Below are 25080 nucleotides of genomic sequence, written 5' to 3'. Positions count from 1 at the left end.
TCAAATGGCAAGCAAAGCCTTGGAGTGTTCTTGGGGCAAAGGACGCACCCCACGGGGGCACCAACCCAGCACCTGGATCCTAGCTATGAGGTTGGATTTGACATCTGTCGACAGGAGGAACCTACACCCTTGTGACAGGTTGCTTGTCCCGCGGAAAAGAAGCGACAACATCCTGGTTCCCGTTTTTTGCCGATCAAACCCTGGAACAGATCCGAGAACTTTGGAACTCGGAGAGGGAAGGAAGTCCGTTGTGGATAGCTGACAAAGAGAAAGAAAAAGACTCGGCTGGATCGCGAACAAGAGGGGGAGAGACCCAGGTGAATCCCGGGAAACCCCCCATACGTTCGGAACTTGCCGTTGGTTGTCATCTCGGTCAGACACTCCATCCGGTACCTTGACAAGCCGTCAACCCGTCGTCCCATTTCCACGCACTGGGGGCCCAAGTTGACAACAACAAAAGACCTCAAATGCGAGCGGTGTGGATGGTGAGATGAAGAAGACAAAGTTACGGGTGAACCGTCCCGCCGCCCCGTTGCGGATTCAATCCGGACCCCAAGACGGGCGAGTGAGTCAGCAGTGAACTGCGTTGTTCTCGAAATCGAAGTCATAATTTACATGTACACAGTTATGAAAGGTAATTCGGAACCATCTCCAAACCCAACCGGCTTTCGGATCCTCCAGTCCATAAACACCTAGTAGGGATTCAGATAGGTAACCCAGAAACATAGGGCTGTCCCCCATGTGTGTGATCTGGGTCCGTCATCGCCCATGCTCAACAAGAGTTCGGAGACTATCACAGCCTTTTTACAATTTGACTGATCCCCTTGCGCCCCTTGGATCGACCGTCATCCTACCTTCAGCCTCCGGCCTACGATAACTCAAAGTGCCGAAATCCACCCATGACTCAACGAAACCGGCGACAGAACCAGCTCAGCTTGGGAGCGCCCAGGTTGCTACTCGGTACGTTGGGTGGCCAAACACCGGTTTCGCAATCTACTTACTTGGACTCTTGTGTGTGCTGTGCACAGGGCAGCAAGCCAAGCCAAAGCTGAACTCAGCTCTTTCCCTTCCCCCAGCTTTCCCCCGGATCTCCTTTGCCGTGCGGCTGCCGGCGATCTCTCCCGTGTGCGCGGCGGCTCAGAAAATGCCGCTTATGACAATAGTAGCCCCTTCATATAGCCGCGCACGACTCGCTCGGGGTTTCTTATATCTAACATCAGCACTGCCTGCTGCAAATCGCGGAATGGATGATAAACATTCGCCGCGCCTGGCCTCTTTTTTATCGGATGGCCAATGGCACCATGTATGTTCTGGGCCGGTGAAATTACAAATTATTGTAAGAAGTGGCAGGAGGCTTACCATCAGTTGTCGCTTGTCTGTGTATGTGTGTATTTGTGTTTGTGTGTGTTCTAGTTACGCATCGGAAGATGAAGTAGCCATCATGTGGGTATAGAGTTGTTTCTAACGAGAACAGTCGGTGGGATTATGTGGCAATAAACGAAAAACACACTCAGGTGTATATATTAAACGTCGTGTTCCTTCGTAACTGACTCTTTTCTTTCCACCACCTTCAACAGTACCAACTCCAATACCAGAAGATTTCCCCTTTCCTTCTTCTCGTACTCTTGGCTATTCCTTACTGCCCTGTCTCTTCCGCTTCAGGTCTCATATTTCGGCCCAATACCATCTTCCACACGTATCATCTCCACCCAAGCCAAGATGCAGTACACCACCGCCATCCTCCTCAGCCTCCTCGCCACCACCGCGACGACAGCCCCCCACCCCCACAAGGAAGCCAAGCCAGGCGAACAAGCGAGTCATCGAGCAAAAGCACAAGCGCGCCGACGGCCCCCTCAAGGTCTCCCTGAGAAACCGACTTCTTCGACAACGCGGCCGCCGACTTCTTCGGCGGCCTCGCCGCCGAGCTCCTCGCCACCAGCCTGGGCGAGTCCGACGCCAAGGCCCCCACGTTCCCGGGCCCCTTCGCCACCGTCACCCTCAACGTCGGCAACGGCACCGCGGCAGCCCGCTGCCAGCTCATCGACACCGACGGCCAGCCCGTCACCCTCGTGCGCGGCGACAACGTCGACACCACCTTCGGCGACGCCGGCAAGGGGCCCTGGCGGGCCCAGGACGGCGGCTTCTTCTTCGTCCAGCAGATCAAGTGCGACCCCACGTTCGCGAGCGTCAACTAGATGGAGCAAGCGGAGCGACGAATACCCCCTGGTTACGATTTCTATGGGCGTCGGTGGAGTACGGTTTCATTTTTTATCGGGCGGCTGACTGGTGTACGGCGTCAGGAGGGTAGACGAAATATGTTTATATCGATGGGCACATCTGGTGTGCTCGCGCATCAGCCGGTATAGAAGACGTTCATTACTATTATACGGAGTTCAACGGTGGCGTCGTTCGTTATTTGCTTAGAATGTCAGGAGCTTGGGGCGTCTTGTTTGATTAACGGTCATACCTTTTTTGTTACCCACCCCACAACGAGAAACACTGATTATTATTAGCCTGTAAGAGAACCAACTTCTAGCTCCGATCTTTACCAGCCACAAGCCGAACAGGCATACTCAGATGCTTCGAAGTATCTTGAGGCGTCCTCTGTTAAAATGGTAGAATCATGAAAGCAACTATTTCTGCCGCATTTTGACCCTCCGTCGGCAACTCCAGTGGGCTGCATTTAACGTTGAATCAGAAGTAAAAAAGACTCTCTGCTGCTTAAATATAGGAGAGCGAACGGGATCCCTAGTATTCAGCAGGATATGGTCGTATGGGATGTAGGCATTCTGGGAGTAAATATTCCGTAAGCCGCCGGCTCGCCCGCCATTTAGCATCTAGTAAGGTATTGTCCGCTCAAAAGTAATGCGCCAAATCAATATGCCCACTCGTCTCCAAGAGCGGGAAGAGATTCAAGGCGCCCGACCCCTGATCCCCGCTAAACGTGCTGTTCAAAAGGAGAGATCGGGCGTCTCCGGCAGAGACCCGCCCGATAGCGACAGGAAAGCCGGGTCCAGATCCACAAAGCGGCCGGGCGACGACAGAGTGGCGACATGGTGGTGCTGGTGGTGGTTCTGATGAGGAGGGGGGGTGGTGTCCCCCCAGAATCTCCGATCGCGCAAACGACTCCCGGTGCTGTACATCATGCCCAGCAGAAGCTCCCCCACCGAGAGCGCTGTTATTATCAACTCCCCCTCCATTCGCAAAAGCCGACGAAGAATGACCGCCACCCATACCCAACGAGTCCGGCGATCGCAGGGCAGCACCAGCACCTCCACTCCCACTACCCCTTTCCACCGGCATCAACCCAAACAGCTGACTACTGCTCTCCGCCCGCTGCAGCCGCTCCGCCAGCTCGCGCTTCTCGAGCGCGCCCAGCGCCGTCGCCAGCAGGCTCTTGGCGATCAGGCTGTACTGCATGGCGTGCGCGTCGCTCTTGGCGAAGTGCTCGAGCGCCGCGATGGACTTTTGCGTGTACCGTTCCAGGATCCGGCCGAAGCTGCCCAGGAGGCCGACTCCTAATGCCAGCGAGGAGGCGAACAGCCAGGATCTGACCAAGCATCTCTTGTAAGTGCGTGAAGAAGGAAAAAGGATAACGAAGAGAGGATTGAAGAGAACCTACACAATCAAAGGCTGCTTCCCAGTCATGACCCCCCTCTCAATAAGCGAAGCCACCACATCCACCATCATGCTCGCCGCATCGATACAAGCATCCGCCAAGCGGGACTTGCCCGAGAATATGTCGTTCTTGCTGTTGTTCCCACTACCACCGCCACCGCTACCGCCCGGCCCATCCGACAGCCGCCGGCGCACTTCGTACATCAGAAACGGGCGCGAGACCAGCATGACGGCGTAGTAGTACGACGAGAGCACCTGGCAGGTGCCGATGAACCGCTGCTGCTGCTTGGCGGAGTACTGTGTAACGCCGGCCCCAACACCATCGGCTTCCCCAGTACCGGTGGCGGTGGCTGTATTCAGCACGTCCTTCAACGGCCGCAGCCAGCGGCCGGACCAGTCCCGGAGCTGCCGCGAGATGCCCTCGGTCAGCTGGAGCGTGATCTTGCGGCGCGAGTAGACCTCGAGCACGACGCACTCGAGGATCAAGAAGATCTGGACCGAGGAGCTCAGGATGTCGAACGACTCCTCCCGGCCATCGGCCGCGAGCACCTTGTAGGGCACCGTGCAGTCCACGTCCGACGTAGCGGGCGGGCGGCCCATCGACGTGCTCAGAAACAAGTCGACCACCCGCAGGCTGCGCCACAGCCGGTCGCGCTGGACGTGGCCGTCGGGGCCGAAGCGGGCGTTGACCTCGGTGCGGTGGATGCCGATGGAGTACGCGGTGCGGACGGCGATGCCGAAGAACAGGAACGCGCCGTTGATCTGGCAGGCACCCAACATGAACAGCGTCACCAACAGGAAGGCGTGCACGGTGCTGATGCTCAGCTCGCCGCTCAGGTGCGCGAAGGCCCGATCTCGCGCGTATTCGAAGCAGGCCTGGGCCAGGGGCTCCCGGTCCTTCTGGTATCCGATGGCCAGGATTAGGTAGTTGACGATGCTCGTCGCCACATCCGAAGCTGCCGCAGTCCCTGTCCCATCTGCTATTGAGGAAGAGCCACCGCTGGCCCAGAGCGTGACATCGTCGCGCAAGCGCGCGTCCTCGAACAGATCCACCAAGCCCGCAGTGACAGCGAGATAGACAGCCATCGCATCGGGTATGGACTCGAGCGGTATCTCGGGCCCGCCGCCGGGGCCACCGCCATGCTGCGCCGCCGAGAAAGAAGCAGACGGCGCGCTGTTCTCCAGCACCGAGTACTGGCTGCTCTGGGGCGCAAAGGCGTGCTCATCGACCCGGCTCGTCACGAGCTGCCGCACGCTCTGGAAGAAGGACAAAGGGGCGCAGTCGCCGATGAAGATCAACTTGCCCTGGGCATCGCACAGCAGTCGCGCCTCGCGCGGGACTTCGGTCTCGTCGTCGTGGGCGTTGGCTGGGAAAGCGTTACTGACATCAACACCACCCCCTGCTGTTGCTCCTGCCGTTCCTGTTAATGGCGGCGGCTGTGGCTGATGATGGAGCGGCGGCGCTGTTGCTGGAGCGATGGCAGGCGACGATGTCTGCATGTGATCTACATGCTGTGACGAGAACGAAGCATTGCGCGGTGGCAGATTGGGCGTGGTCACGCCGCCCCCGTTGCTAGTGTGTTGGTGGTGGTGACCATTATCTTGCTGTTGGTGGTGCTGTGGCTGGTGCAGCGCGGATGAGGAAGATGCGGATGTCGGAATTGAAGGGGAGCGAGCATGCTGCGGCACCCGCTTCCGCTGGGGGAGTAGTGGCATAACTCGGACCGTCGGCGTCGGACGCAGTAGCTACAAGGTGACTTGCCGTCGCATTTTACTTTGCGGCTTTTACAGCTGCAATTTGCAAGAAGCGGATTTGATTAGAGGCAGCGTTGTGATAGTAAATGGCAATGGCGGTCCAAAAGACGGAAGTGGTTGTTATTGAGAGGGAGGGGTGTGGGACGAACCTATCACAAGCGTTCTGGACCCGCGCGCGGATTGGCCGAGTCTCGTCGCTTGGGGACGAATGCGGCATTACACAAGCAATCAACTGGCCTCAGACTCCGTGGCCGAGGCTTGCCCAGCGATGGTGCCGAAGAATGGAGAATCGGAAGAGACAAGTTCAATTTCAAATCGTACGTTTGGGTTTGGTTTGTATGGGTAGATCCGACAGTGCTTATTCTGGCGCGCGGGCGGAAGAGATACCAGTCAAGTATCCATGACATCCGGGGAAACCTTGATAGCTCAGCTCTGCATCCGAGATTCGGATGCGCCACTAACTCAACTTACAAGCCCGCCACGGCAACAACCGCTGATGCCAAAACCGAAGCAAAGCCACCGCCATACACCGCAACAAAGTCATCACATGCACCAAAACAGATATTCCAGGTAAAACTGTTGTCAAATCGATAGCGAAATTTCAATTGTTGCTCTTTGTACAAAAACAGAAAAACATTCTACCGACGAGGAGACATGCATACGTCTTCCGGATACCAGGAACCCCAGCTTTCTCATCATCTAACAAGCTCCGAAAATTCCCAAATATCGTCATCCAACACGGGTATGTACAAATCCAAGCCAATCATCACACACACACACACAAGGAACCTCAGAACCTTTTAGCCGCGTAGTAAGGACATATTACAATGTTGTTATTATGTCAACCTGGAGTGGAACATGGTTAGCCTCGTGGTTCTTGTCTTTGAAGCTGTGGTACCAGCCAGGATAGGAACCAAACATACCATGAGCTCCGTTCTTTGAGTTATACATTAATAAGAGGTTGAGAGAAACCGCTTAGCCCTGGACACCGGCGGGGGTGTTGCACAGGATGCCCTGCTCGAGGATGGGCAGGACGCAGCAGCGGGCGCGCTGGCCGATGGCGGAGCAGACCTCGCTGAAGTTGTCGGCCGAGGCGGGCGTCTCGGTGGGGTTGGCGCAGTCCAGGTCAGCGACGCCGAGGACGTCGGTGGCACAGCACTGCGCGGTGCCGTACAGGCCGGAGCAGGGGGTGTAGTTGGCCTGGCGGGCGACCTGGACGCCGGGAGCCGCGAGGGCAACGGCGGAGAAGAGGGTGGCGGCGACGGTGAAGAACTGCATTTTGGCGGTTGGTTGGTTGGTTGATTATTCAAAAAGTGAATGGATGGGTTGGTATAAAAGCGAAGGTTGTTGGGCTTGAGGGGTGTGAGAGGCTTGTTGGTGAGGATGAGGAGAGTAAAAGAGTGAGTTAGAGACGGAGGAGACTCGAGTCCTTTATACATCCCTCGTCCTCACAGAAAACAAGTTACTTGGGCGGCCTCGATGATGCTAGACGAGCATATCGAACTACCACTACCCGCCTGCTGCTGCTGCTGCTGCTGGCTGGCACGCTGGGTAGCAACAGGAGCAAGCATACCGGCGATGACGACGATCGCGCCAGGCCTCTCCCGTCCAACCCATGCTGGTGGAGTCCCGTCTCGGTCGAGCTAGGATCCCAGCTCTACTCCCACTCGACGAAACCGAGTTCCGAAAAGGTACGGGGAAAGGGTGAGATGAACTTGGATTCCTGGCTTGGATGGCAGGATGGAGCCTTCTGGTCAGGGGCGGCTTTTTCTTCCCAAACGTAACAGGTAAGTCGTCGTGCCGATCGCATATAGGAGCGCACTGTCTGCTATAGGGGTGGGTGTTGTTAACAGGGCATTGCTGGCTCGAGTGAATGAGATCACAGATCGGCCCGCAGTGGGCTGTGGAGTTCAGTATTCTGCTGTAAGCAATTCCAGAATTCCACGCTTCACTTGCCATACTGTACGTAGGCCGGTGCCAGCATATGCCTCTAGGTACGTAGTTCATGTATACACTCACCAGTTCAACACCCTCAGTCATCAGGTAGATACCAAGGTCGGCTCTTCAGTCACTGGAGGTGTAGGCGAAGGTGTGAGCCCAAGGCATCATGCATGAGCCTGGCACTGACGACAGCAGCTTGCCCAGGTTCGATCATGACGGCAAGAGGGCAAATTTGCTGGGCAACTAGCAAATCAGGTCCTCTGCTATAGCACCAGGTACAGATACTATAGCATTCTTACCAATGTGGTTTAACCCCACAGTGGGCAGTGATTTGCGGCTGCAGGGGCAAGGGTTAGCGGGCAGAACACCCATTCTCACATCAACCTCGACGTGCATGGAGGCGCCCAGATGCCAGCGAGACCAGGTGCAGGTCTGCGGACAAGCCAGCATCGAAGAGTCGAGGCTTCCATGCCGGGTTCACTGTAATTTCGCGAAAGATCGACATGGCAAAGTGCAAACTGCAGAGAGTCTACATGTGGGTTTCCTCGTGTTTAAAGATAGTAAAAATCTTGATCAGGAACATACCGCCGGAGTTCAGCGTGATCTTTACTTTCCGGGTAACCAGGATTCGGTCAAGCTGTTCGCCACAGTTTGCTGTTATTTAGCGTATGTAAAGTGGTCGTCGCGGTAGCTTCGTCCGTCTTCAGAGGACAGACACGAACCGCACACTGGGCCGGCGGCTTATAGACCGGTAACTCGGCTCCTTGGCTATAGAGCGTCAAGTACATTGCTCCTGACGTAGCACGAACCTTGGCGTCGTATAGCTGTTGCGATATCGATCAGAGCCAGCTTGGGTGATATAACCTGGGTTTCGTGAAGCGCTTCCCGTGTGCCTTGGCCTTCAGGAGGTAACAGGAAACCTGCGTACAAGAGTGCAACCGCTTGGCGGGCTGGTTTGTCGGCAGATGTGCGATGCTGCTAGCCTCTGCCGGGACGCTCGGTTGAGAGCTAACGCTGGCGGCTTCCTTCTGAAAACGTTCCGCATGAAACCCGCGAAGTAGTAGCGAGCCTACGAGGAGAGGGCTCCACGTCAAATCAGCCAACGTCGAATCTTCGACGGTCCCAGGGCTGATCATCATCAAGAGAGGGCAGGCTAGGCATGGCTAGGCAGGGCAGACGACAAGTGGCTGAAAAGACAGTTCAAACGGCCTCGTTTGATAGTGCATGCTGCATGGTGGTGGTGCAGCAGGGATGGTAGCTCAGGAACGGAAAACAAGGAAATTGCCAGATCGTCAACCGCTTTGCCCGCAACGGGAAAACGCCCGACAGAGCCCACCGGCCAAAACGGGAACCTCAGCAGCGACCGATTGAGAGAGTAATGACGAAAGGAGCGTAGCAGTCGCTGCAGTCCCAATATCGAAGCATGCAAGGACGGTTTCGCTTTTCTTTTTCCCACGTTTTCTTGTTCGTTACAGCGAGGAAGCAATCGTGAAAGTCAAGCCACAAAACTAACGTGCATGCAATCGAGGCATGTTTGCGTGCATGTTCCGCTTCAGCTCACTTATTCCCCGAACGCGCTGTAGGTTAATTGATTAGCGGGACAGCCATCGGCTAGGTACTGGTCTAGGTGCTTTTCTTTTGCCTGCAGAGTCGAAACGGGGCATTGCTATTATCACTTCATGGGATATATCAAATATGCATTTCTAGTTTGCTATCCCATAGCTCTCTGGGTTGACCGATCGATGATCGCTCTTGTCTGTTCATCGCATCGTGCGATGGCAAGATCCAGGCCAATAATTGCAACATGGGTGTTGAGATGATGGGCGATTGGGCGATGCTGACTGGCCAACGGGGTGCACGCCAGTATGTCATCTCATCTTAACCGTACCGCACAGTAACCTTAGCATGTCCACTAAATACTGAGGCACCAAACCCCCTGGACCGTTTCACTGGTTTGGAAACCAGTCCGGGTTAATTATTACGACCAGAATAACCAGCAACGAGTGAGCAGACATCACGACAACGATGAGCCGGCCAAGCCCCTCAAGCCCTGCCTTCTCAATGCGAATACGTTCACCCATACAGTAGAACTCTGGATCGAGCATCAGGCCGAGGCCGTTTAAGCCGTGGCCCGTGTCCGTTTCTCCACGTCCAGAGCTTCCACCTGGCTGATGAAACTGCCCCGTCCGTAGCATCTGGGAGTGAAGCCCCGAGAGTTTGTCCACGGCAGCCAACGAAGCAACGAATGTGAATGTAACAAACGTCACCACTCTTTCAACCTCGTACGACTTGACCATCTCAGCAGTCACCAAATACTGACCAGGAGCAACTCTGGTAAATATCGGCCGAAACCGTAGAAAGCGGTCGACATTCACGCTGGCACGTCCACAGATTAGAAAGGGGGCCTTTCCCTTCTAGACTCTCTGGCATCTGGCATCTGGTGCTGGCTATTGCACGGCTGCTTGGTCCAATCTCCCCAAAAGTGATTCCCTGATGTAATCATCATGCGTGCAGCACCGGATGCCCAACATCTTCCTCTCAGCCATTCCCGTCATCGAGCAGTCATTTACTGACAAGTCCCGTCTCAGAAAAAAATAGAAACAAGCCTTGCCTCCTTCTAAGCGAGCTCCCTGAAGCGAAGCGAGGAGCTCATAACCGGCAATTCATGCCAGCCAGCAGCACCCAGCTTGCCAGCTTGCCAGCTCGCGCGCCTAACAAATAAGTGCTGCACATCACATCTCGACACACACACACTCTCTCTCTCACTCACAAACACACCGGCAGTACTAAACAAGGCAGTGATCGGCTCGGAGCGCTAGCCGGGTGTGCTGCTTAGTAGGTGGGGACCCAGAACCGTTGCAACGCGGAGCCGTGGAGTCCACTTTCCCTCACTTTCCTCGCAAGGCACAAGGCTAGCCCTGATGTCATGTCACTGATGACTTTTTCTTCGAGAAGCCATTTTGGGCTCCGCGCGAACCCGCCAGCCCGTCTTTGCCGTCCATGTCCATGGGCGTGTCAAGGTGCCAAGACATGGCTTCGGGCATTTTATCTTATTTTCTAAAGCCAGTCGAAACAAGAATCGGATGCACACCCCTCTCTGCCCCCTTCCCCGTCCCTCGTGCAGCAAGGGCTATGCTAGCCATCCATGCCTACATACTGTATGTAAGGAAGATGCACCTAGATTCCTGCTATGCAGCTGGGGGAGGCGAGAAATGACATCGCGGCTGGCCCTTGATTCATGGGTGGTGGCCTTACTTCACCTTGCAGCTTCATTGCTACCTACCACACAGAGGGACAATAGGTAGCTTCACAGTTGACCGCCCTCTCGCTTAGTGCACACACCTAGGGAATTCGTTGTTCTCCGAGTCTTCCGCACTCGTGCAGCAGGAGCCATGTTCAGAGCAGAGCAGAGCAGAGCATCCGGACTCGGGCTGGTCGGGTTAGGCCTAGACCAACTCGTCTCTATGTACTGTAGAGTATCCACGGCGGGCTGGGCTCTATTTTTCATATCCGAGCATACAAACTGCCCCTATCCATGGTTTGCAACAGTTTGGATCTCCGAACCTGGGAGCCGCATAAACCTTCGAGCCAGCGCGCCAGCCAGCAAACCTAGCAAACGTGGGAATCGTCCACTGTAATTTTTCTTCGTCCAACCTAGCTCGACGCTAGATCGGTACCTTTCAGGGGAATAATTCCAGGTTGGTAGCTGCTCTATCGCATACTACATGTACATAGCCAATAATAGTCATGAGGGAGGGAAGAAAAAAGAACCCCAGTCTTCAATAAGATTGGAGTGCATAGGCAAAAGTGGTATAGATATAGATATATATATTGCAACCGATAGAAGTCTAAAAAAAAAAAAAAAGGACAAAAAGCAATCGTACGGAATAGAACCCACGGCGGGGATCGAACCCGCAGCCTCGAGATATACTCAGAAGTAGAAGTCTCGCGCGCTACCAATTGCGCTACGCGGGCAGTACTTATAGCTGATAGTTGAATTTTCGGACTCGTATTGGCATTTATTATAATGACACCCAAAATAAAGCTTAAAATGGTGGAACCAGCCTCTGGATAAATCCATTAAACAAAAAGCTATCAAGATATTGTGAGATGGAGGAAGGTTCATGCCATTCAAGAACTCAATCGCTGCTGTTTACCTCAGTGGGCAATCATGCACTGGCGAGCGATTGCTAGCAAGACAATCAAATCCACAACCAGAGGCCGGCGGTGGCCGCGCATGAAGAGAACCTGACCAAACTGCTGTTTGGTAACCCAGAGCAAACACAGAAGAGACGGCTGTCAGTCGGGCTTAGACCTGTGGACCATCCGCGAGGGTTGGACTCACCCAAGTAGATCAGTTCCATACTTAGAACCATGACTCTACTCCAGACTCTGTCGCTATGTAAGTGAGTAGTATACTGTACGCCAGATGGACACCCAAGTATTTCAGAGCATATATATATGAAGCAATCCCCAAACCGAAGCATGGGAGCGTTTGAGACATATACCACCACCACTGTTCGTTCGTTCTCTTATGCACACGATGCTGGAACTGATGATTCTCTGGTCTATAGTAAGAAGATGAAGATGAAGGGCTAAAAACATCTAGAAACTTTTCTTTTTCTCTTTGCTATGTTGCCCCCGTCAATGATACATAACCTCATGCAAAAAAAAGCCTTATTCCATCCACACACACTCTCTCTGTGCTTTGGAAAATCAATTCACATTTTAGTATCCGCGCGCCAGGAACCCCGGCTATGCTTTTGCAGAATTATGCTCATGCTCATGCTTCTTCGCCACCAAGAAATCAGGGGGAGAGGGTGAGAGGAAGATACTCATCCGCCCGCCCACTCCGAATATACGTATCTACCAAAGTACCGCCCCCTACAGCATCTGCCAGCTCTAAGCTTAAGCAAACGCGGTGACCTCAGGCCACTTCTCAGCGGCCTTCTTCTTGAACTCATCCAGTTCCTTGCTTCCCGATCCCCGCAGAATAGTCAGGATCGTTTGCGCATCCTCGAAGGTGATTTCCGGCGCACCCAGCAAAGCCGCAAGCTGCTTCTCGACGGAAGCCTTGTCTTCATCTTCGTCCACCAGCTCCTTCATCTTGATGGCGGCGATGGCGTGCGGCACGCTGCCCTTGTGCTTGGCGAAGAACTCGTCGTTGAACTCCTCGAGGTCCGTCGAAGGCGCAATGGCGGTAAACTCGGACTTGATCACCTCTTGCACCTTGGGAGGCAGCGAGGCCATCTTGCTCCGGATGGCGGTGAGGAAGCGGATGGTGTGCTCGTGAACGGTAGGGTGAGAGGCGTCCAGTGCCAGGGCGGCGTTGAGACATCCGAGGGCAAGAACGTACTTCTCTGTAGGCAAAAGTTAGATCGACATCCCAAAGTCTTTGTTCAGTGATTGGAGTGATACGTACCTCTACGCAGGTAAACCTCGAAACCAGCGAGTTGCGCCTCGAGGTTCTTGGGGGTGTAGGTCAGGAGGTGAACCAGGAACTTGGTAGCCTCAACGAGCGGCTCGGTGGTGGCCGCGAGCTTCAGACCATCAGGGTCATCATCCTTCTTTTGGTCTCATCGACCGCAGCCTTGGGCTTGTTGGGATCTTGCTTGGCGGCCTTCTCGGCAGCTTCCCGCTCAGCCTTGCGGGCCTTCTTAGCGGCCTTCTTGCGCTCAGCAGCATCACCGTTCTTGTCATCGCCATTGACACCATCAGTAAGAGTCTTGCCATCGTGCATATCAAGGTAGAGCTTGACAGCGCCCAGGGCAGCCCGAGTATAGAATGGGTGGTCTCGAACATGGTCCTCCCAACGAACCATGTCAACGTAAGCGCGTATTTGACCTTTCCGCAAGGAGAAGCTGTGGAAGTCGAATTGGTCCTCTTGCCACACATCGAAGATGTTGTAGACAGTGTGGAACCTCTTCAGAGCCAGGCCGACATTGCCCTTCCGTACTTGCGCCTCGCCATCCTCGGTCATAAACCAAATGCACTGCATGTCCAGAAGATCGTTCAAGGGACCAGCAGGAGAATCGTTTCTTGTGAAAAGGCCGACGGTCTCCAGGCCCTTTTCGGTTTCGTTGTTTCGCAGCTGGTATTTGGCCGCCTTGGTGTTGATATATCGGTCCTTCAGGTCCAAGTTACGGGCCTTGTCCATCTCTTCCGATGCCTTCTGTGTGTTGCCGGTGTGTTTTATTATCCTTGCCTTGGTCATCTGGAACTCGACATTGTCGGGCGCCTTTTCGATACCCTTGTTAACGAATTCCATGGCCTTGGTCAGGTCGCGACTGAGGTGGAAGTTGTAATGCTGCGCCAGGTAGTATAATGCTGCTCCTTCGCCCTTGAACGGATCGTCGGCCTTGGCTTCTCCAGCATCGGATTTCTTTGCCTCGTAGTACTCGTGTGCTAAGGCCTCGAGCACTTCCTTTTTAGAGGAGTCGACGTAGAGGTGCTTTAGGTTGGCAAAGGTGGATGGGACACCCTTATCCAGCATGAACGTGAGATACTTCTTGGCCGCTTCGCGGAAGACGTCGCCTGTGATTCCCCATTAGTTTTGCTTGCAGTGGTGCCGTATCTTCATAGCCTACCAGTAACAAAATCCAGAGGCAGACGCTTGGCAGCATCTGAGCGAGGGTTTTTTCTCGGAATATTCGTCGTAGATCGCCTTCTTAGCAGCAGTATCCTCGTCGGGGATGCCCATAACCTCGATAAGTTTGTTGTAGTAGTCAGGGTGTTCGGCATTTCTGTCCAACAAAGCCCTGTATGCCTTGACGGCCTCTTCCTTCTTTTCTAACTTGGTCAGATATTCGGCTCGGAGCTCCATAACGGCCAGGCGGTCGAGGTTGGTCTTGGCAATGGACTCGAGGTGGTCGAGGGCGCGCTGGTAGTCGCCTTGCTCGGCAATGATGGTGTTCTTGTACATGACGGCTTCGGAGTTCTCGAAGTCGGTCTTGGAGGGCGGGATCTTGAGCGACTCCTCATACTTGGTCAGTACTGTCTCGGCCTGGGTCAGGTCGCCGGCGAGGTGGTGTGCCACGGCCAAGGCAGTCCAGTTCTGGCGGATCTGGGAGCGGGCCTGGAGCATGGCTGTCCTGCTCTGGATGTAGCCCTGGTAGTCGCGCATCTGGACCTGGAGGAAGGCCAAGTCTCTCTGAATCTGTAGGGAGTCCGGCTCGAGCTTCAGGGCGGACTTGTAGGCCTTGATGGCCTCCTCGAAGTTCTTCTGGTGGCGGTACAGCAGGCCGTAGACGTGCCAGCAGATGTGGGACTTCATGTCGGCCATGAGGGCCTGTTTGCCGAGCGCAAAGGCCTCGTCGGTGTTGCCCTGCTGGTTGATGATCAGGGCCTTCATGGCCATGGTGTCGCCGTGCTTGGGGTTCTTCTTGAGAATCTGCTCGGCGGCCTTGAGACCCCGCTTGTACTGCTTGTCTTCATAATTGCGGATGACCTGGCGAAAGAGAGAATTCTCCTTCGCGCTGAGCGGTTGAGGCATGCTCGGTGAAGGGAGGGTCGGCCAGCGAATGCGATCGGGAGGGTGGTATTTGGGAGGTCAGGTCGAGTTGTCGAGAATGGCAATTTTTCGCGAACTGGGAAGCTTTCCAGAGTTTAAAGGTACAGCAGTTGCGTCGTGGGGTGATAGTATGATAAGGTGGGTTGGAACTTGGCGGGCTAGCTACCTGCCAACCTGCCCGCCTTCAATTGAAACGTGGGCCAGTGGCCTGTAGGGACGGCCTTAAGTAAGCCCACTTCAGAGAGTCAAACAGCTCAGTGGTTCATGGGAGTATTTTAAGAAGTCAAAAATCAGAATAAATGAGAAGCATGGAAGTCTGGATGCTGGGAAGCAGGATATCTCAACGATCAATTCATCAACATGCAACGTAAGTATCTACAGGAGGTTTCGCTGGGTCGTGTGCTTGCTTCAATTGAGTTACTGCACCAAATGCAAATGACGAAGTGCGAGCGTCGAATGGGGCCGCTTCCGGTGGTGGTGGGATGCGCCGAGAAACCGGAGCTCCCACCCATGGCCCCTCCTCCCCCGAATTTTTCCCGACTCGGAACCACGGAAATCGATCAGCCATCAGTGACCACGCAGGGTCTGCACAGGTCTGCACAGATTCGTGGTAGTATGGACTCCTTCGAAAGTACTGTAACAATGCGAAGTTGTGTGCCCATGAACGGCGGCGGCGTATCATCGAATGAATGATCTCATCATACACACTCTAATTACATGTGGTATTATACAAAGAGGTAGGCTCTCAAGGCCCTGGACTTATACCAAAAGCTCCTACTCCAACACCAAAGCAATCTGCATTCTACTTCGCAGAGCGGGGAACTCCTTGTTTGTCCCGCCACTGGTTCAAAGCTGTGTCTGCATCTTCTATATCGTCGCCGCACCTCTCCCTCACAAGCCCCCATGTGCGCGACCTCACAATACTTTCAACCCCTCGCTCCTGTCTGAGTAGTGTTGCCAGCTGTTCTGTCCGCGCTTCCCGAGGGAAATATCTGCCAGAGTAAGGGTCGAGCCTCTCGTTCACAACCCGCTCTCTGTCCCGTAGCGACTCAGCTTCTCGTAGTGGTGTCTCCGGGTCATTTGGGTCGGGACTCGTAGCGACGTAGGCGCAGTAGGTCAACACATCAGATCTTGACTGCCACGACGGAAACAGCACCTGGTCCTTGAAGGTCTGACATGACTGCGGATCAATCTGCTTGTGCGGCGACCGTGGTGTCCGTACCGACGTCGAGTTCGGATCGAAGCCCGCTTTAGAGGGTGTCACGAGCGCATTGAGGTTTTGGGTGATGGAATCGTCCACCGCGCCCCGCGATATGCGCAGGAAGTCTAGAATAACAATTATCAGACCATAGCCATGGAAGATTAGCAGTCGCCGAAGAGACGCGCACCTCTGAGTGCTACAGTCGAGAAACAGAACTGTGGTGTCAAGGAGGGATTCCTGGGCAGGTCGGTCATGGTGGGATCACGAGAGCGCTGCGCGGTGGAGCCTGCAGCATCCGACGAAGGAGCCGCTCGTCTAGTCCAGAAGTATCCAGCCAGCTTGGTGGTTTTGTATCAGGCCAGAGTTATATGGCAGGTTTACGGTAGGCGAGAGAGTAGATCGGGCTCGTCAAAAGTATCAAGATACTAAAGTTGTTTGTAAGTATTGAGAGCTGCAGTTTCCAGAGCAGATCCGAGCGACTCGAAATTAATCAATGATGACGCTGTAGTCGACCCTCGTCAAGTCGTCAGAGCTTCGAACGGAATGGAAGCTTATCCTTAGCTCTTTAAGTGAGCTAACAGGGCCCAAGGTGGGCTGCTGGGCTTTATTGTGTGCATTATGCAATTGCTCATAGAAAGGCCTGGGCAGTATGCACTAAAGCCCCAGCGGAACCCCGGCCCGGCAGCAGCAAGTCGCCAATTTAGAGGCTGGAAGCTCCGATCTAGTGCCCCGCTTGGTGAATCAGGCTGATTGATTGCGACAGCAGACGCCTGCCTTCCGTACAGTGGCCTCGCCTTGCCAGTCAACCAGTGCAGTCAGTGCCAGCAGCTCTAAACTCCGGACCTGGGCCTTGCGCTTGCTGAGCAGCCGCAACATCATCAACCTCCATCAAACCAATCACCCCAACAACACGACCCGTTTGTCATCAACATCTCCAGACCGTCAACGAAGCATCACTTTCTTGCACGCTTCCTCCTACCGCTCCCAGGCTCCCTCGTTTTTACTCTTTCCCGAACAATCCCCCGCCACCATGTCTAGCTCACAAGATATGGAGGGCGTCGCCCACCGCGAGCCCGAGGACAAGAAGGACAGCGGACGTGGCGATGATGGCAGCAAGGACAACAAGAAGCCCGCCGACGGCGACGCTGAGATGAAGGACGCAGAGCCCGAGGAGGAGGAAATCCTCGACGAAGATATGCTCACCCTCAGCACCCAAGACCTCCAAACGAGGAAACGCCTACTCGAGAACGATGCCCGTATTATGAAGAGCGAGTTCCAGCGCTTATCGCATGAGAAGGCCACCATGGGAGAGAAGATCAAGGAGAACATGGACAAGATCGCCAACAACAGGTACGGGCTATCTTGCAATTGCTTCCTTCGTACTGCACCTCCCGGTAAACTAACTGGCCCACTAGGCAACTACCATACCTCGTCGGCAACGTCGTCGAGCTCCTCGATCTGGACCCCACCGCCGAGTCTTCAGAAGAAGGCGCCAACATCGATCTGGACGCTACACGAGTCGGCAAGTCGGCAGTCATCAAGACATCCACAAGACAGACCATCTTCCTGCCTCTTATCGGCCTGGTAGACCCCAACGAGCTGAAGCCCGGCGATCTTATCGGTGTCAACAAGGACTCCTACCTGGTCCTCGATACCCTCCCTGCCGAGTACGACAGCCGAGTCAAGGCCATGGAGGTCGATGAGAAGCCGACGGAGAAGTACACTGATGTCGGTGGTCTTGACAAGCAAATAGAAGAATTGGTCGAGGCCATCGTGTGGCCCATGAAGGAGGCGGAGCGTTTCAAGAAGATTGGTATCAAGGCACCCAAGGGTATGTTGCTCTCTAACCTTCCTTTTTCGTTGCAACCATGGCGCGAAGACTGACCGGCCACTTTCGTTATCTAGGTGCTCTGATGTATGGCCCTCCCGGAACAGGCAAGACGCTGCTTGCTCGAGCTTGTGCGGCCCAGACCGATGCCACCTTCCTCAAACTTGCCGGTCCCCAATTAGTGCAGATGTTTATTGGTGATGGTGCCAAGCTAGTACGAGACTGCTTCGCTTTGGCCAAGGAGAAGGCGCCCGCCATCATCTTCATTGATGAGTTGGATGCCGTGGGTACCAAGCGATTCGACAGCGAGAAGAGCGGTGATCGTGAGGTGCAGCGAACCATGTTGGAGCTGCTGAACCAGCTTGACGGTTTCGCCTCGGACGATCGCATCAAGGTGCTTGCTGCCACAAACCGAGTCGATGTGCTGGATCCCGCCCTGCTTCGATCCGGACGTCTGGACCGCAAGATCGAGTTCCCCTTGCCTAATGAGGAAGCGCGTGCTCAGATCTTGAAGATCCACTCGCGGAAGATGAAGGTCGACCCCAACGTCAACTGGAGCGAGTTGGCCCGGAGTACCGACGAGTTTGGCGGTGCCATGCTCAAGGCTGTCTGTGTGGAGGCTGGTATGATTGCTCTGCGGATGGGCAAGAACAAGATCGGCCACGAGCACTACGTCGACGCCATTACCGAGGTCCAGGCCAAGAAGAAGGACGTAAGTATTGCCCTCTGCCAGCTCCTTCAAGTAATATGCGCCTTACTGACATCATTTTATTTTAGACTGTCAACTTCTACGCATAAGAAGATCACGGCGGCGTTCAAGGCGATGGGGCGGAAGAATAGAGCTTGTGGTCATAGACAAGGGCATATGTGTAAGATACTTGGGATCTCGCCCTTAATGAAACCCAGAGGGCCCAGTTGTCCCGGGTTTTAACACCATAAAAAGTTCAGCATGTATATTGCTTCGCCTCTCGAATAGGCACAACGTCTCGTCCCGAAATGGTCGATTGTGAATTCGCGTAGATATCTCCTACCAACACGCTCCGGCGCCAACTTCATCTGTGTCTTGACAAACTCCATTTGATTTTTGCGGTTTCTTCATGGACATGGACCTGTAAACCTGTGAAAGACCCAAGCTGGCTTTGCTGGTTGGCCGCGTGATCATGACTTACCCAGGACCAATCTTCCTCGGCTTGTATGTTACCGGAATACTGCCTAGAAACCCGTTCACTTTCGAAACTGATGTCTCCTAGATGGTCCAAGTTCTCCCCACCATACCAAGTCTATTACAGCATGCAACCCCTGAGTCGTCGATCGACACACCCACACTCACACACTCAGTCTCATTACCTCTACTTGTCCATCCTGGCTTTGCTTATTGCCCTATTGATTGATCCCTCCCCCCCTCACCCAACGGGCCATCCGCCATCCCAACTGCTTGGCTTACAAGTGACTGGCTGTTTTAGCTAACTCCTGTGAGACGAGACGCATTTGCTGCGGGCCTCCTGGTCAAACAAATATCTCACTCGCAGCAGCACGCAGGCCAGTTCTCGTTTGAACATGACTAACACGCTTCAAAGCAGATTGGTGGCAGAACGGCGCAGTGCCCCCGGCTGATTGAGGGATTGACTGACCCTCTTGGCGGAGTGAATTGAGATGAGGTGAAGTGAAGTGAAGGCGTCTCTGCCCCTCGGCAAGGCACCATACGTATGGAGAACGGCGGGCGAGAAGGCGGCGAAAGAGGACGGTGATGCCGATTCGCGAGAGAGACGATACTTTTAGTAGTTTTTCCGGGGTAGTAGTCTGGATGTGGTACTGTTCTTTAAAGGGGCTGGTTGGCGCGCGGGTGCCAATCGAAGCATCCCAGTCTCACATCGCTGGGACATCCTCGTGATCGAGCAATGGTGAAGGCCTGAGAGGGACGGGACGAGGGAAAGTCCACTAGCTAAGTGAGTAGGTAGGGATGGTCAGGCCAACCCGAAGAGATGTTGTAGCGAGGAAGCATCCCGTACATTTGCAAAATCAAAAAGGCCGATAATATGCTGTGCACACCTTAGGGGCGTATTACTTGTCATTCAAGAAAGTGTCCAGGGACATTATCGAGTCACATGAGAGACGGAAGATTTTTCAAATAGTAACCAAGTAGCTTTTCAATTTGTGTCTATGGTTGTATGGTACATATTATGTTGTACATGGGCATTGGTTCAATTTCTGTAAAAAGAAAGAACTCAACAGCACCGTTCTGACATATACATGGTACATATTAGAATAGCAATCTATGTATGACAAGAAAGAAAATGTCCGTGTATATGTCTGTGATGTGCAAAGGTTTGCAAGGTGGTGGGGGAAATCCCCAAGAGATGACTGCAGCCACCAACCGGCACTGCTCACGTGTCTACACCGGCCAGTGTAATGATGGAGGGAGTGCAGCGAGGACTGCTACAGACGACCTCTTCTTCTTCTACTTCATCTTTAGTCCCTCAGGACGTTGCCGGGCTCAGGGCAAGGATGGTAACCACCACGACTGTCACGACGACGGCACCCTTTAGTAGAGGATGACGTAGCCGGTGGGCCCGGACGCGGCGTAGGTCGAGGCAGGCTCAGTGGCCTCGTAGGATGACAGCTCGGCGTAGGTCGAGGTAGGCTCAGTGACCTGGTAGGTTGACGGCTCTACGTAAGCTGAAGTGGGCTCGCTGGCCTGGTACGACGACGCAGGCTCAGTAGCTTGGTACGGCGACGGCTCTACGTAAGCTGAAGTGGGCTCCGTAGCCTGGTACGTCGACGTAGGCTCAGTGGCCTGGTAGGTTGACGGTTCTACGTAAGCCGAAGTAGGCTCGGTGGCCTGGTACGGCGACGCAGGCTCAGTAGCTTGGTACGGCGACGGCTCGGCGTAGGTCGAAGTAGGCTCCGTGGCGTGGTAAGACGACGCAGGCTCAGTAGCTTCGTACGACGACGACTCTACGTAGGCCGAAGTAGGCTCGGTGGCCTGGTACGGCGACGCAGGCTCAGTAGCTTGGTACGGCGACGGCTCGGCGTAGGTCGAAGTAGGCTCCGTGGCGTGGTAAGACGACGCAGGCTCAGTAGCTTCGTACGACGACGACTCTACGTAGGCCGAAGTAGGCTCCGTGGCCTGATAGGTGGAAGTGGGCTCCGTGGCCTGGTAGGATGACGGCTCGGCGTAGGTCGATGTAGGCTCGCTGGCGTGGTAAGAAGTAGGCTCGCTGGCGTGGTAAGACGACGCAGGCTCGGTAGCTTGGTACGACGAGGCAGGCTCAGTGCCGGCGTAGGACGGCTCAGCGTACGAAGTAGGCTCGGTAGCGTGGTAGGTAGAAGCTGGCTCCGTGGCCTGGTAGGACGACGGCTCGGCGTAAGCTGAAGTAGGCTCGGTAGCTTGGTACGACGAAGCAGGCTCCGTGGCCTGGTAGATTGAAGGTTCGACATAGGCTGAAGTAGGCTCGGTAGCTTCATACGAGGCAGGCTCCGTGGCGGCGTAGGACGGCTCAGCGTACGAAGTAGGCTCGGTAGCTTGGTAGGTAGAAGCTGGCTCCGTGGCCTGGTAGGAAGCAGGTTCCGTGGCCTGGTAGGTAGAAGCTGGCTCCGTGGCCTGGTAGGAAGAAGCTGGCTCCGTGGCCTGGTAGGAAGCTGGCTCCGTCTCGTGGTAGGAAGAGGCTGGCTCCGTGGCCTGGTAGGACGACGGCTCAGCGTACGAGGTAGGCTCGGTAGCTTGGTAGGTAGAAGCTGGCTCCGTGGCCTGGTAGGAAGCAGGTTCCGTGGCCTGGTAGGTAGAAGCTGGCTCCGTGGCCTGGTAGGAAGAAGCTGGCTCCGTGGCCTGGTAGGAAGCTGGCTCCGTCTCGTGGTAAGAAGAAGCTGGCTCCGTGGCCTGGTAGGACGACGGCTCAGCGTACGAAGTAGGCTCGGTAGCTTGGTAGGTAGAAGCTGGCTCCGTGGCCTGGTAGGAAGCAGGTTCCGTGGCCTGGTAGGAAGAGGCTGGCTCCGTGGCCTGGTAGGACGACAGCTCAGCGTACGAAGTAGGCTCGGTAGCGTAGTACGATGAAGCAGGCTCGGCGTAGGAGGAAGCTGGCTCCGTCTCGTGGTAGGAAGAGGCTGGCTCCGTGGCCTGGTAGGAAGCAGGTTCCGTGGCCTGGTAAGAAGAAGCTGGCTCCGTGGCCTGGTAGGACGACGGCTCAGCGTACGAAGTAGGCTCGGTAGCGTAGTACGATGAAGCAGGCTCGGCGTAGGAGGAAGCTGGCTCCGTCGCGTAGTAGGTAGAAGCAGGGTCCGTGGCCTGGTAGGAGGAAGTAGGCTCTGTCGCGTGGTAGGAAGAGGTAGGCTCTGTCGCGTAGTAGGTGGAAGCAGGGTCCGTGGCCTGGTAGGAGGAAGTAGGCTCCGTGGTGACGTAAGACGGCTCAGCGCACGAAGTAGGCTCGGTAGCTTGGTAGGTAGAAGCAGGGTCCGTGGCCTGGTAGCTCGTGGCAGGGTCCGTGGCCTCGTAACTCGTGGCAGGGTCCGTGGCCTCGTAACTCGTGGCAGGCTCCGTGGCAGCGTAGACCGGGGCAGGCTCGGAATACTCAGGGGCGGGGTAGACCTTGGGTTCCTTCAAGTAATGGTGCCCGCAATGCACCCTCATGGAGCCCCAGTGGGTGACGTCGTAGTGGCGGCCGCCGGTGGTGGCGCGGATGGCGAGGTACTCAGGCTCCTCGGACCTGGCGTACTTGTATCCGTACCCACCGTACCCAGGGGACGAAGAGGCCTCGGGGCCCAGATTGAACGTGGGGTCCGCAGGGACCGCGTTGGGGTCTGCAGGGTCGGCGCTGGGGTCCGCGTTAGGGTCCGCAGGGTTCCCGTTGGGGTCTGCAGGGTCGGCGCTAGGGTTCGCGTTAGGGTCCGCGGGGTTTCCGTTAGGGTCCGCAGGGTTCCCGTTGGGGTCTGCAGGGTCGGCGCTAGGGTTCGCGTTAGGGTCCGCGGGGTTTCCGTTAGGGTCCGCAGGGTTCCCGTTGGGGTCCGCAGGGTTACCGTTAGGGTCCGCAGGGTTCCCGTTGGGGTCTGCAGGGTCGGCGCTAGGGTTCGCGTTAGGGTCCGCGGGGTTTCCGTTAGGGTCCGCAGGGTTCCCGTTAGGGTCCGCAGGGTTCCCGTTAGGGTTCGCGGTTGGGTTCGCGGTTGGGTTCGCAGGGCCGACAGTTACAGTACGGGTCACGGGGTCCCCAGGACCGACGGTGACAGTACGGGTCACGGGGTCCACAGGGCCGACAGTGACAGTACGGGTCGAGGCGGCCCCAGGGCCGACGGTTACAGTTCGGGTCGAGGCGGCCCCGAGGCCGACGGTTACAGTTCGGATCGAGGCGTCCCCAGGGCCGTCGGATACAGTTTGGATCGAGGCGTTACCCTCGCCGACGGTGACAGTACGGGTTACGGTGCCCCCAGGGCCGACGGTGACAGTACGAGTCACGGGGTCCCCAGGACCGACGGTGACTGTACGGGTCACGGTGCCCCCAGGACCGACTGTGACTGTACGGGTCGTGGGGTCCCCAGGGCTCGCGGTGGCCATAGAGATTACGGTGACCATAGAAGTCGCAGTGGTGACAGAGGTAGCGGTGGTCACCGAGATCGCGGGGGTCACAGAGGCCATGGTGGTGTCCCCTTGGTCCGTGGCGTCCGAGGGGTCCGAGGGGCCCGCAAGCCCGGTGTCCACGCCCGTAGGAGCCGTAGAGGTCGAGGTGGTAGAGGTAGAAGTCGAAGTGGTAGAGGTAGAAGTCGAAGTGGTAGATGTCGGGCTGGTAGTGGAAGAGGTTGGTACACACTGCACCTCTGGATCGTCGTGGCTGTTGCGCTTTGCCTTAGTTCCCTTCGGGCACTTGTTCTTGCACTTGCCGTTACGCTTGCACTTCTTGTACTCGTCCTCGGCCTCCGCGTCGGCGCCTTCGTGGCTGTTGCGCTTCCAGTTGGGGTGGTGCGCCTTGGGGTGGTACGCCTTGGGGTGATGCGCCTTGGGGTGGTGCGCCTTGGGGTGGTGCGCCGGCCCCCTGAAGCCGGGCAAGATGGTACCCTGGCCAGAGCAGTCGGTGGACTTGTAGACAACGACTGACGAGGTGGGGAAAGAACACCATGTCAGCTTCGAAACTGAGTTCGGTTATAGAGAAAAGGGGGAGGGTTTATGGTTGTGGGAACTTACTGGGGCAGTTCCACTGGTGTTCGCCAACGCTGGGGTAGGCGACGACGACTCTCTGTTCCTCCTTTGGGAGCGCGGCCTCGGCGCGGCGCCAGGCGGTACTGCGGCCGTGGCCCCACGAGGGGCCATGGCCATGGCCGGCGGGCATGCACTCGCCGGGGGCCATGACGGCGCCGCGGGGGGCGCCGTGACACTCGTGGCCATTGCAGTAGCGCACGGTGGGTGGGACGAAGACGACGTCGCCTTTAATGCTGGCACTGCCGCCGCCGGCGCGCTTGTCTTTCTTGTCGTTGTTGGGGGCCGGGGCCGCAGCGACGGCGGCCACAAAGACAGCATTCAAGACGAGGGAGTAGTACATCTTGAAAGCAGTAAGTATTAGGTGATCAAACGAATGTATGTGTCTTATTAAGGAGAGTGGAGGGTGGGGGGGGGGGGAGGGGGGAGGGGGGTGGTATTAAGGAATGAAGGGGCTGATTAGTCGCTCAGTGATGCTGATGAGAATGGGAAAGAAAAGAGGCATTACTCAGGGAGAGGATGATATGTTATATACAGGTGGTAGCAGGCTGTTCCGGGTGGTGTGCCTACCTACGACCGCACTTCCCAGGGTTCAATACGGCGTCGGACCGCTGCCGATCGCATATTGGAATCATCGAGCTTCGTCTCTTCGTACAGCCGATGCCTCATTTCACCAGGCCCGCGTTCGCAGGGACCTTGTCTCTGGCTATTTTCCTCCACCAGAACAAGACACCTCCAACGCTCTCTCGCTCTCTCTGTCTGTCTGTCTGTCGGCTGGCAATAGGGCCGCGGGAGATTGTTCTCGGAACTGACAAGACATGAGACATGCATTGGTTCCATGGAGAGATCGGCAATGTGCTTTGATGCAGAGTGTGCCCCCGATTTGGGACACGCGATTTGCCGGGGCACTAGGCAATTGAATTGCCAGCTGCCTTGGGACCCCTTCTTTTCAGCTCTTATCTCAGGTATGCCACAGAGTTGCCGTCGGGAATTACCTTCCTCGAGACATTGGCCCACGAGAGGGAGTCCGTGGTGATGTTGCGTCGCAA

The 25080-nt window shown here is 55.7% G+C and overlaps 7 protein-coding genes across 7 annotated transcripts; 2 read left to right on the top strand and 5 right to left on the bottom strand.

Moving 5' to 3' along the window:
- Window positions 1–899: 899 nt before the first annotated feature.
- Window positions 900–2195, top strand: PG997_006790 (uncharacterized protein; the record flags this gene model as incomplete). The annotated part of the gene is made up of 2 exons (XM_066811105.1): window positions 900–960; window positions 1870–2195. 2 exons carry the CDS (start codon window positions 900–902, stop codon window positions 2193–2195), a joined length of 387 nt encoding a protein of 128 aa, XP_066670028.1.
- A 756-nt stretch (window positions 2196–2951) lies between these two features.
- PG997_006789 (uncharacterized protein) lies at window positions 2952–5118 on the bottom strand (the record flags this gene model as incomplete). The annotated part of the gene is made up of 3 exons (XM_066811104.1): window positions 2952–3175; window positions 3237–3550; window positions 3623–5118. 3 exons carry the CDS (start codon window positions 5116–5118, stop codon window positions 2952–2954), a joined length of 2034 nt encoding a protein of 677 aa, XP_066670027.1.
- Window positions 5119–6348: 1230 nt separating this feature from the next.
- PG997_006788 (uncharacterized protein) lies at window positions 6349–6651 on the bottom strand (the record flags this gene model as incomplete). The annotated part of the gene is made up of 1 exon (XM_066811103.1): window positions 6349–6651. One exon carries the CDS (start codon window positions 6649–6651, stop codon window positions 6349–6351), a length of 303 nt encoding a protein of 100 aa, XP_066670026.1.
- Window positions 6652–12222: 5571 nt separating this feature from the next.
- On the bottom strand, window positions 12223–14806 carry PG997_006787 (TPR-like protein; the record flags this gene model as incomplete). The annotated part of the gene is made up of 4 exons (XM_066811102.1): window positions 12223–12674; window positions 12737–12854; window positions 12899–13848; window positions 13909–14806. 4 exons carry the CDS (start codon window positions 14804–14806, stop codon window positions 12223–12225), a joined length of 2418 nt encoding a protein of 805 aa, XP_066670025.1.
- Window positions 14807–15626: 820 nt separating this feature from the next.
- PG997_006786 (Caffeine-induced death protein 2) lies at window positions 15627–16279 on the bottom strand (the record flags this gene model as incomplete). The annotated part of the gene is made up of 2 exons (XM_066811101.1): window positions 15627–16150; window positions 16213–16279. The coding sequence occupies 2 exons, from the start codon at window positions 16277–16279 to the stop codon at window positions 15627–15629; spliced, it is 591 nt and encodes a 196-aa protein (XP_066670024.1).
- A 776-nt stretch (window positions 16280–17055) lies between these two features.
- PG997_006785 (26S protease regulatory subunit 6A) lies at window positions 17056–18651 on the top strand (the record flags this gene model as incomplete). The annotated part of the gene is made up of 4 exons (XM_066811100.1): window positions 17056–17375; window positions 17441–17856; window positions 17931–18565; window positions 18631–18651. The coding sequence occupies 4 exons, from the start codon at window positions 17056–17058 to the stop codon at window positions 18649–18651; spliced, it is 1392 nt and encodes a 463-aa protein (XP_066670023.1).
- Window positions 18652–20395: 1744 nt separating this feature from the next.
- On the bottom strand, window positions 20396–24374 carry PG997_006784 (uncharacterized protein; the record flags this gene model as incomplete). Its single annotated transcript, XM_066811099.1, has 2 exons — window positions 20396–23967; window positions 24020–24374. The coding sequence occupies 2 exons, from the start codon at window positions 24372–24374 to the stop codon at window positions 20396–20398; spliced, it is 3927 nt and encodes a 1308-aa protein (XP_066670022.1).
- Window positions 24375–25080: the final 706 nt, after the last annotated feature.

The sequence above is a fragment of the Apiospora hydei genome (assembly GCF_038363865.1).
Source record: "Apiospora hydei strain CBS 114990 chromosome Unknown utg000005l_segment0_segment0, whole genome shotgun sequence".
Taxonomy (NCBI): Eukaryota; Fungi; Ascomycota; class Sordariomycetes; order Amphisphaeriales; family Apiosporaceae; genus Apiospora; species Apiospora hydei.
Note: the sequence above shows the minus strand (reverse complement) of the source record. Positions and strands in the feature narration are given on the sequence as shown.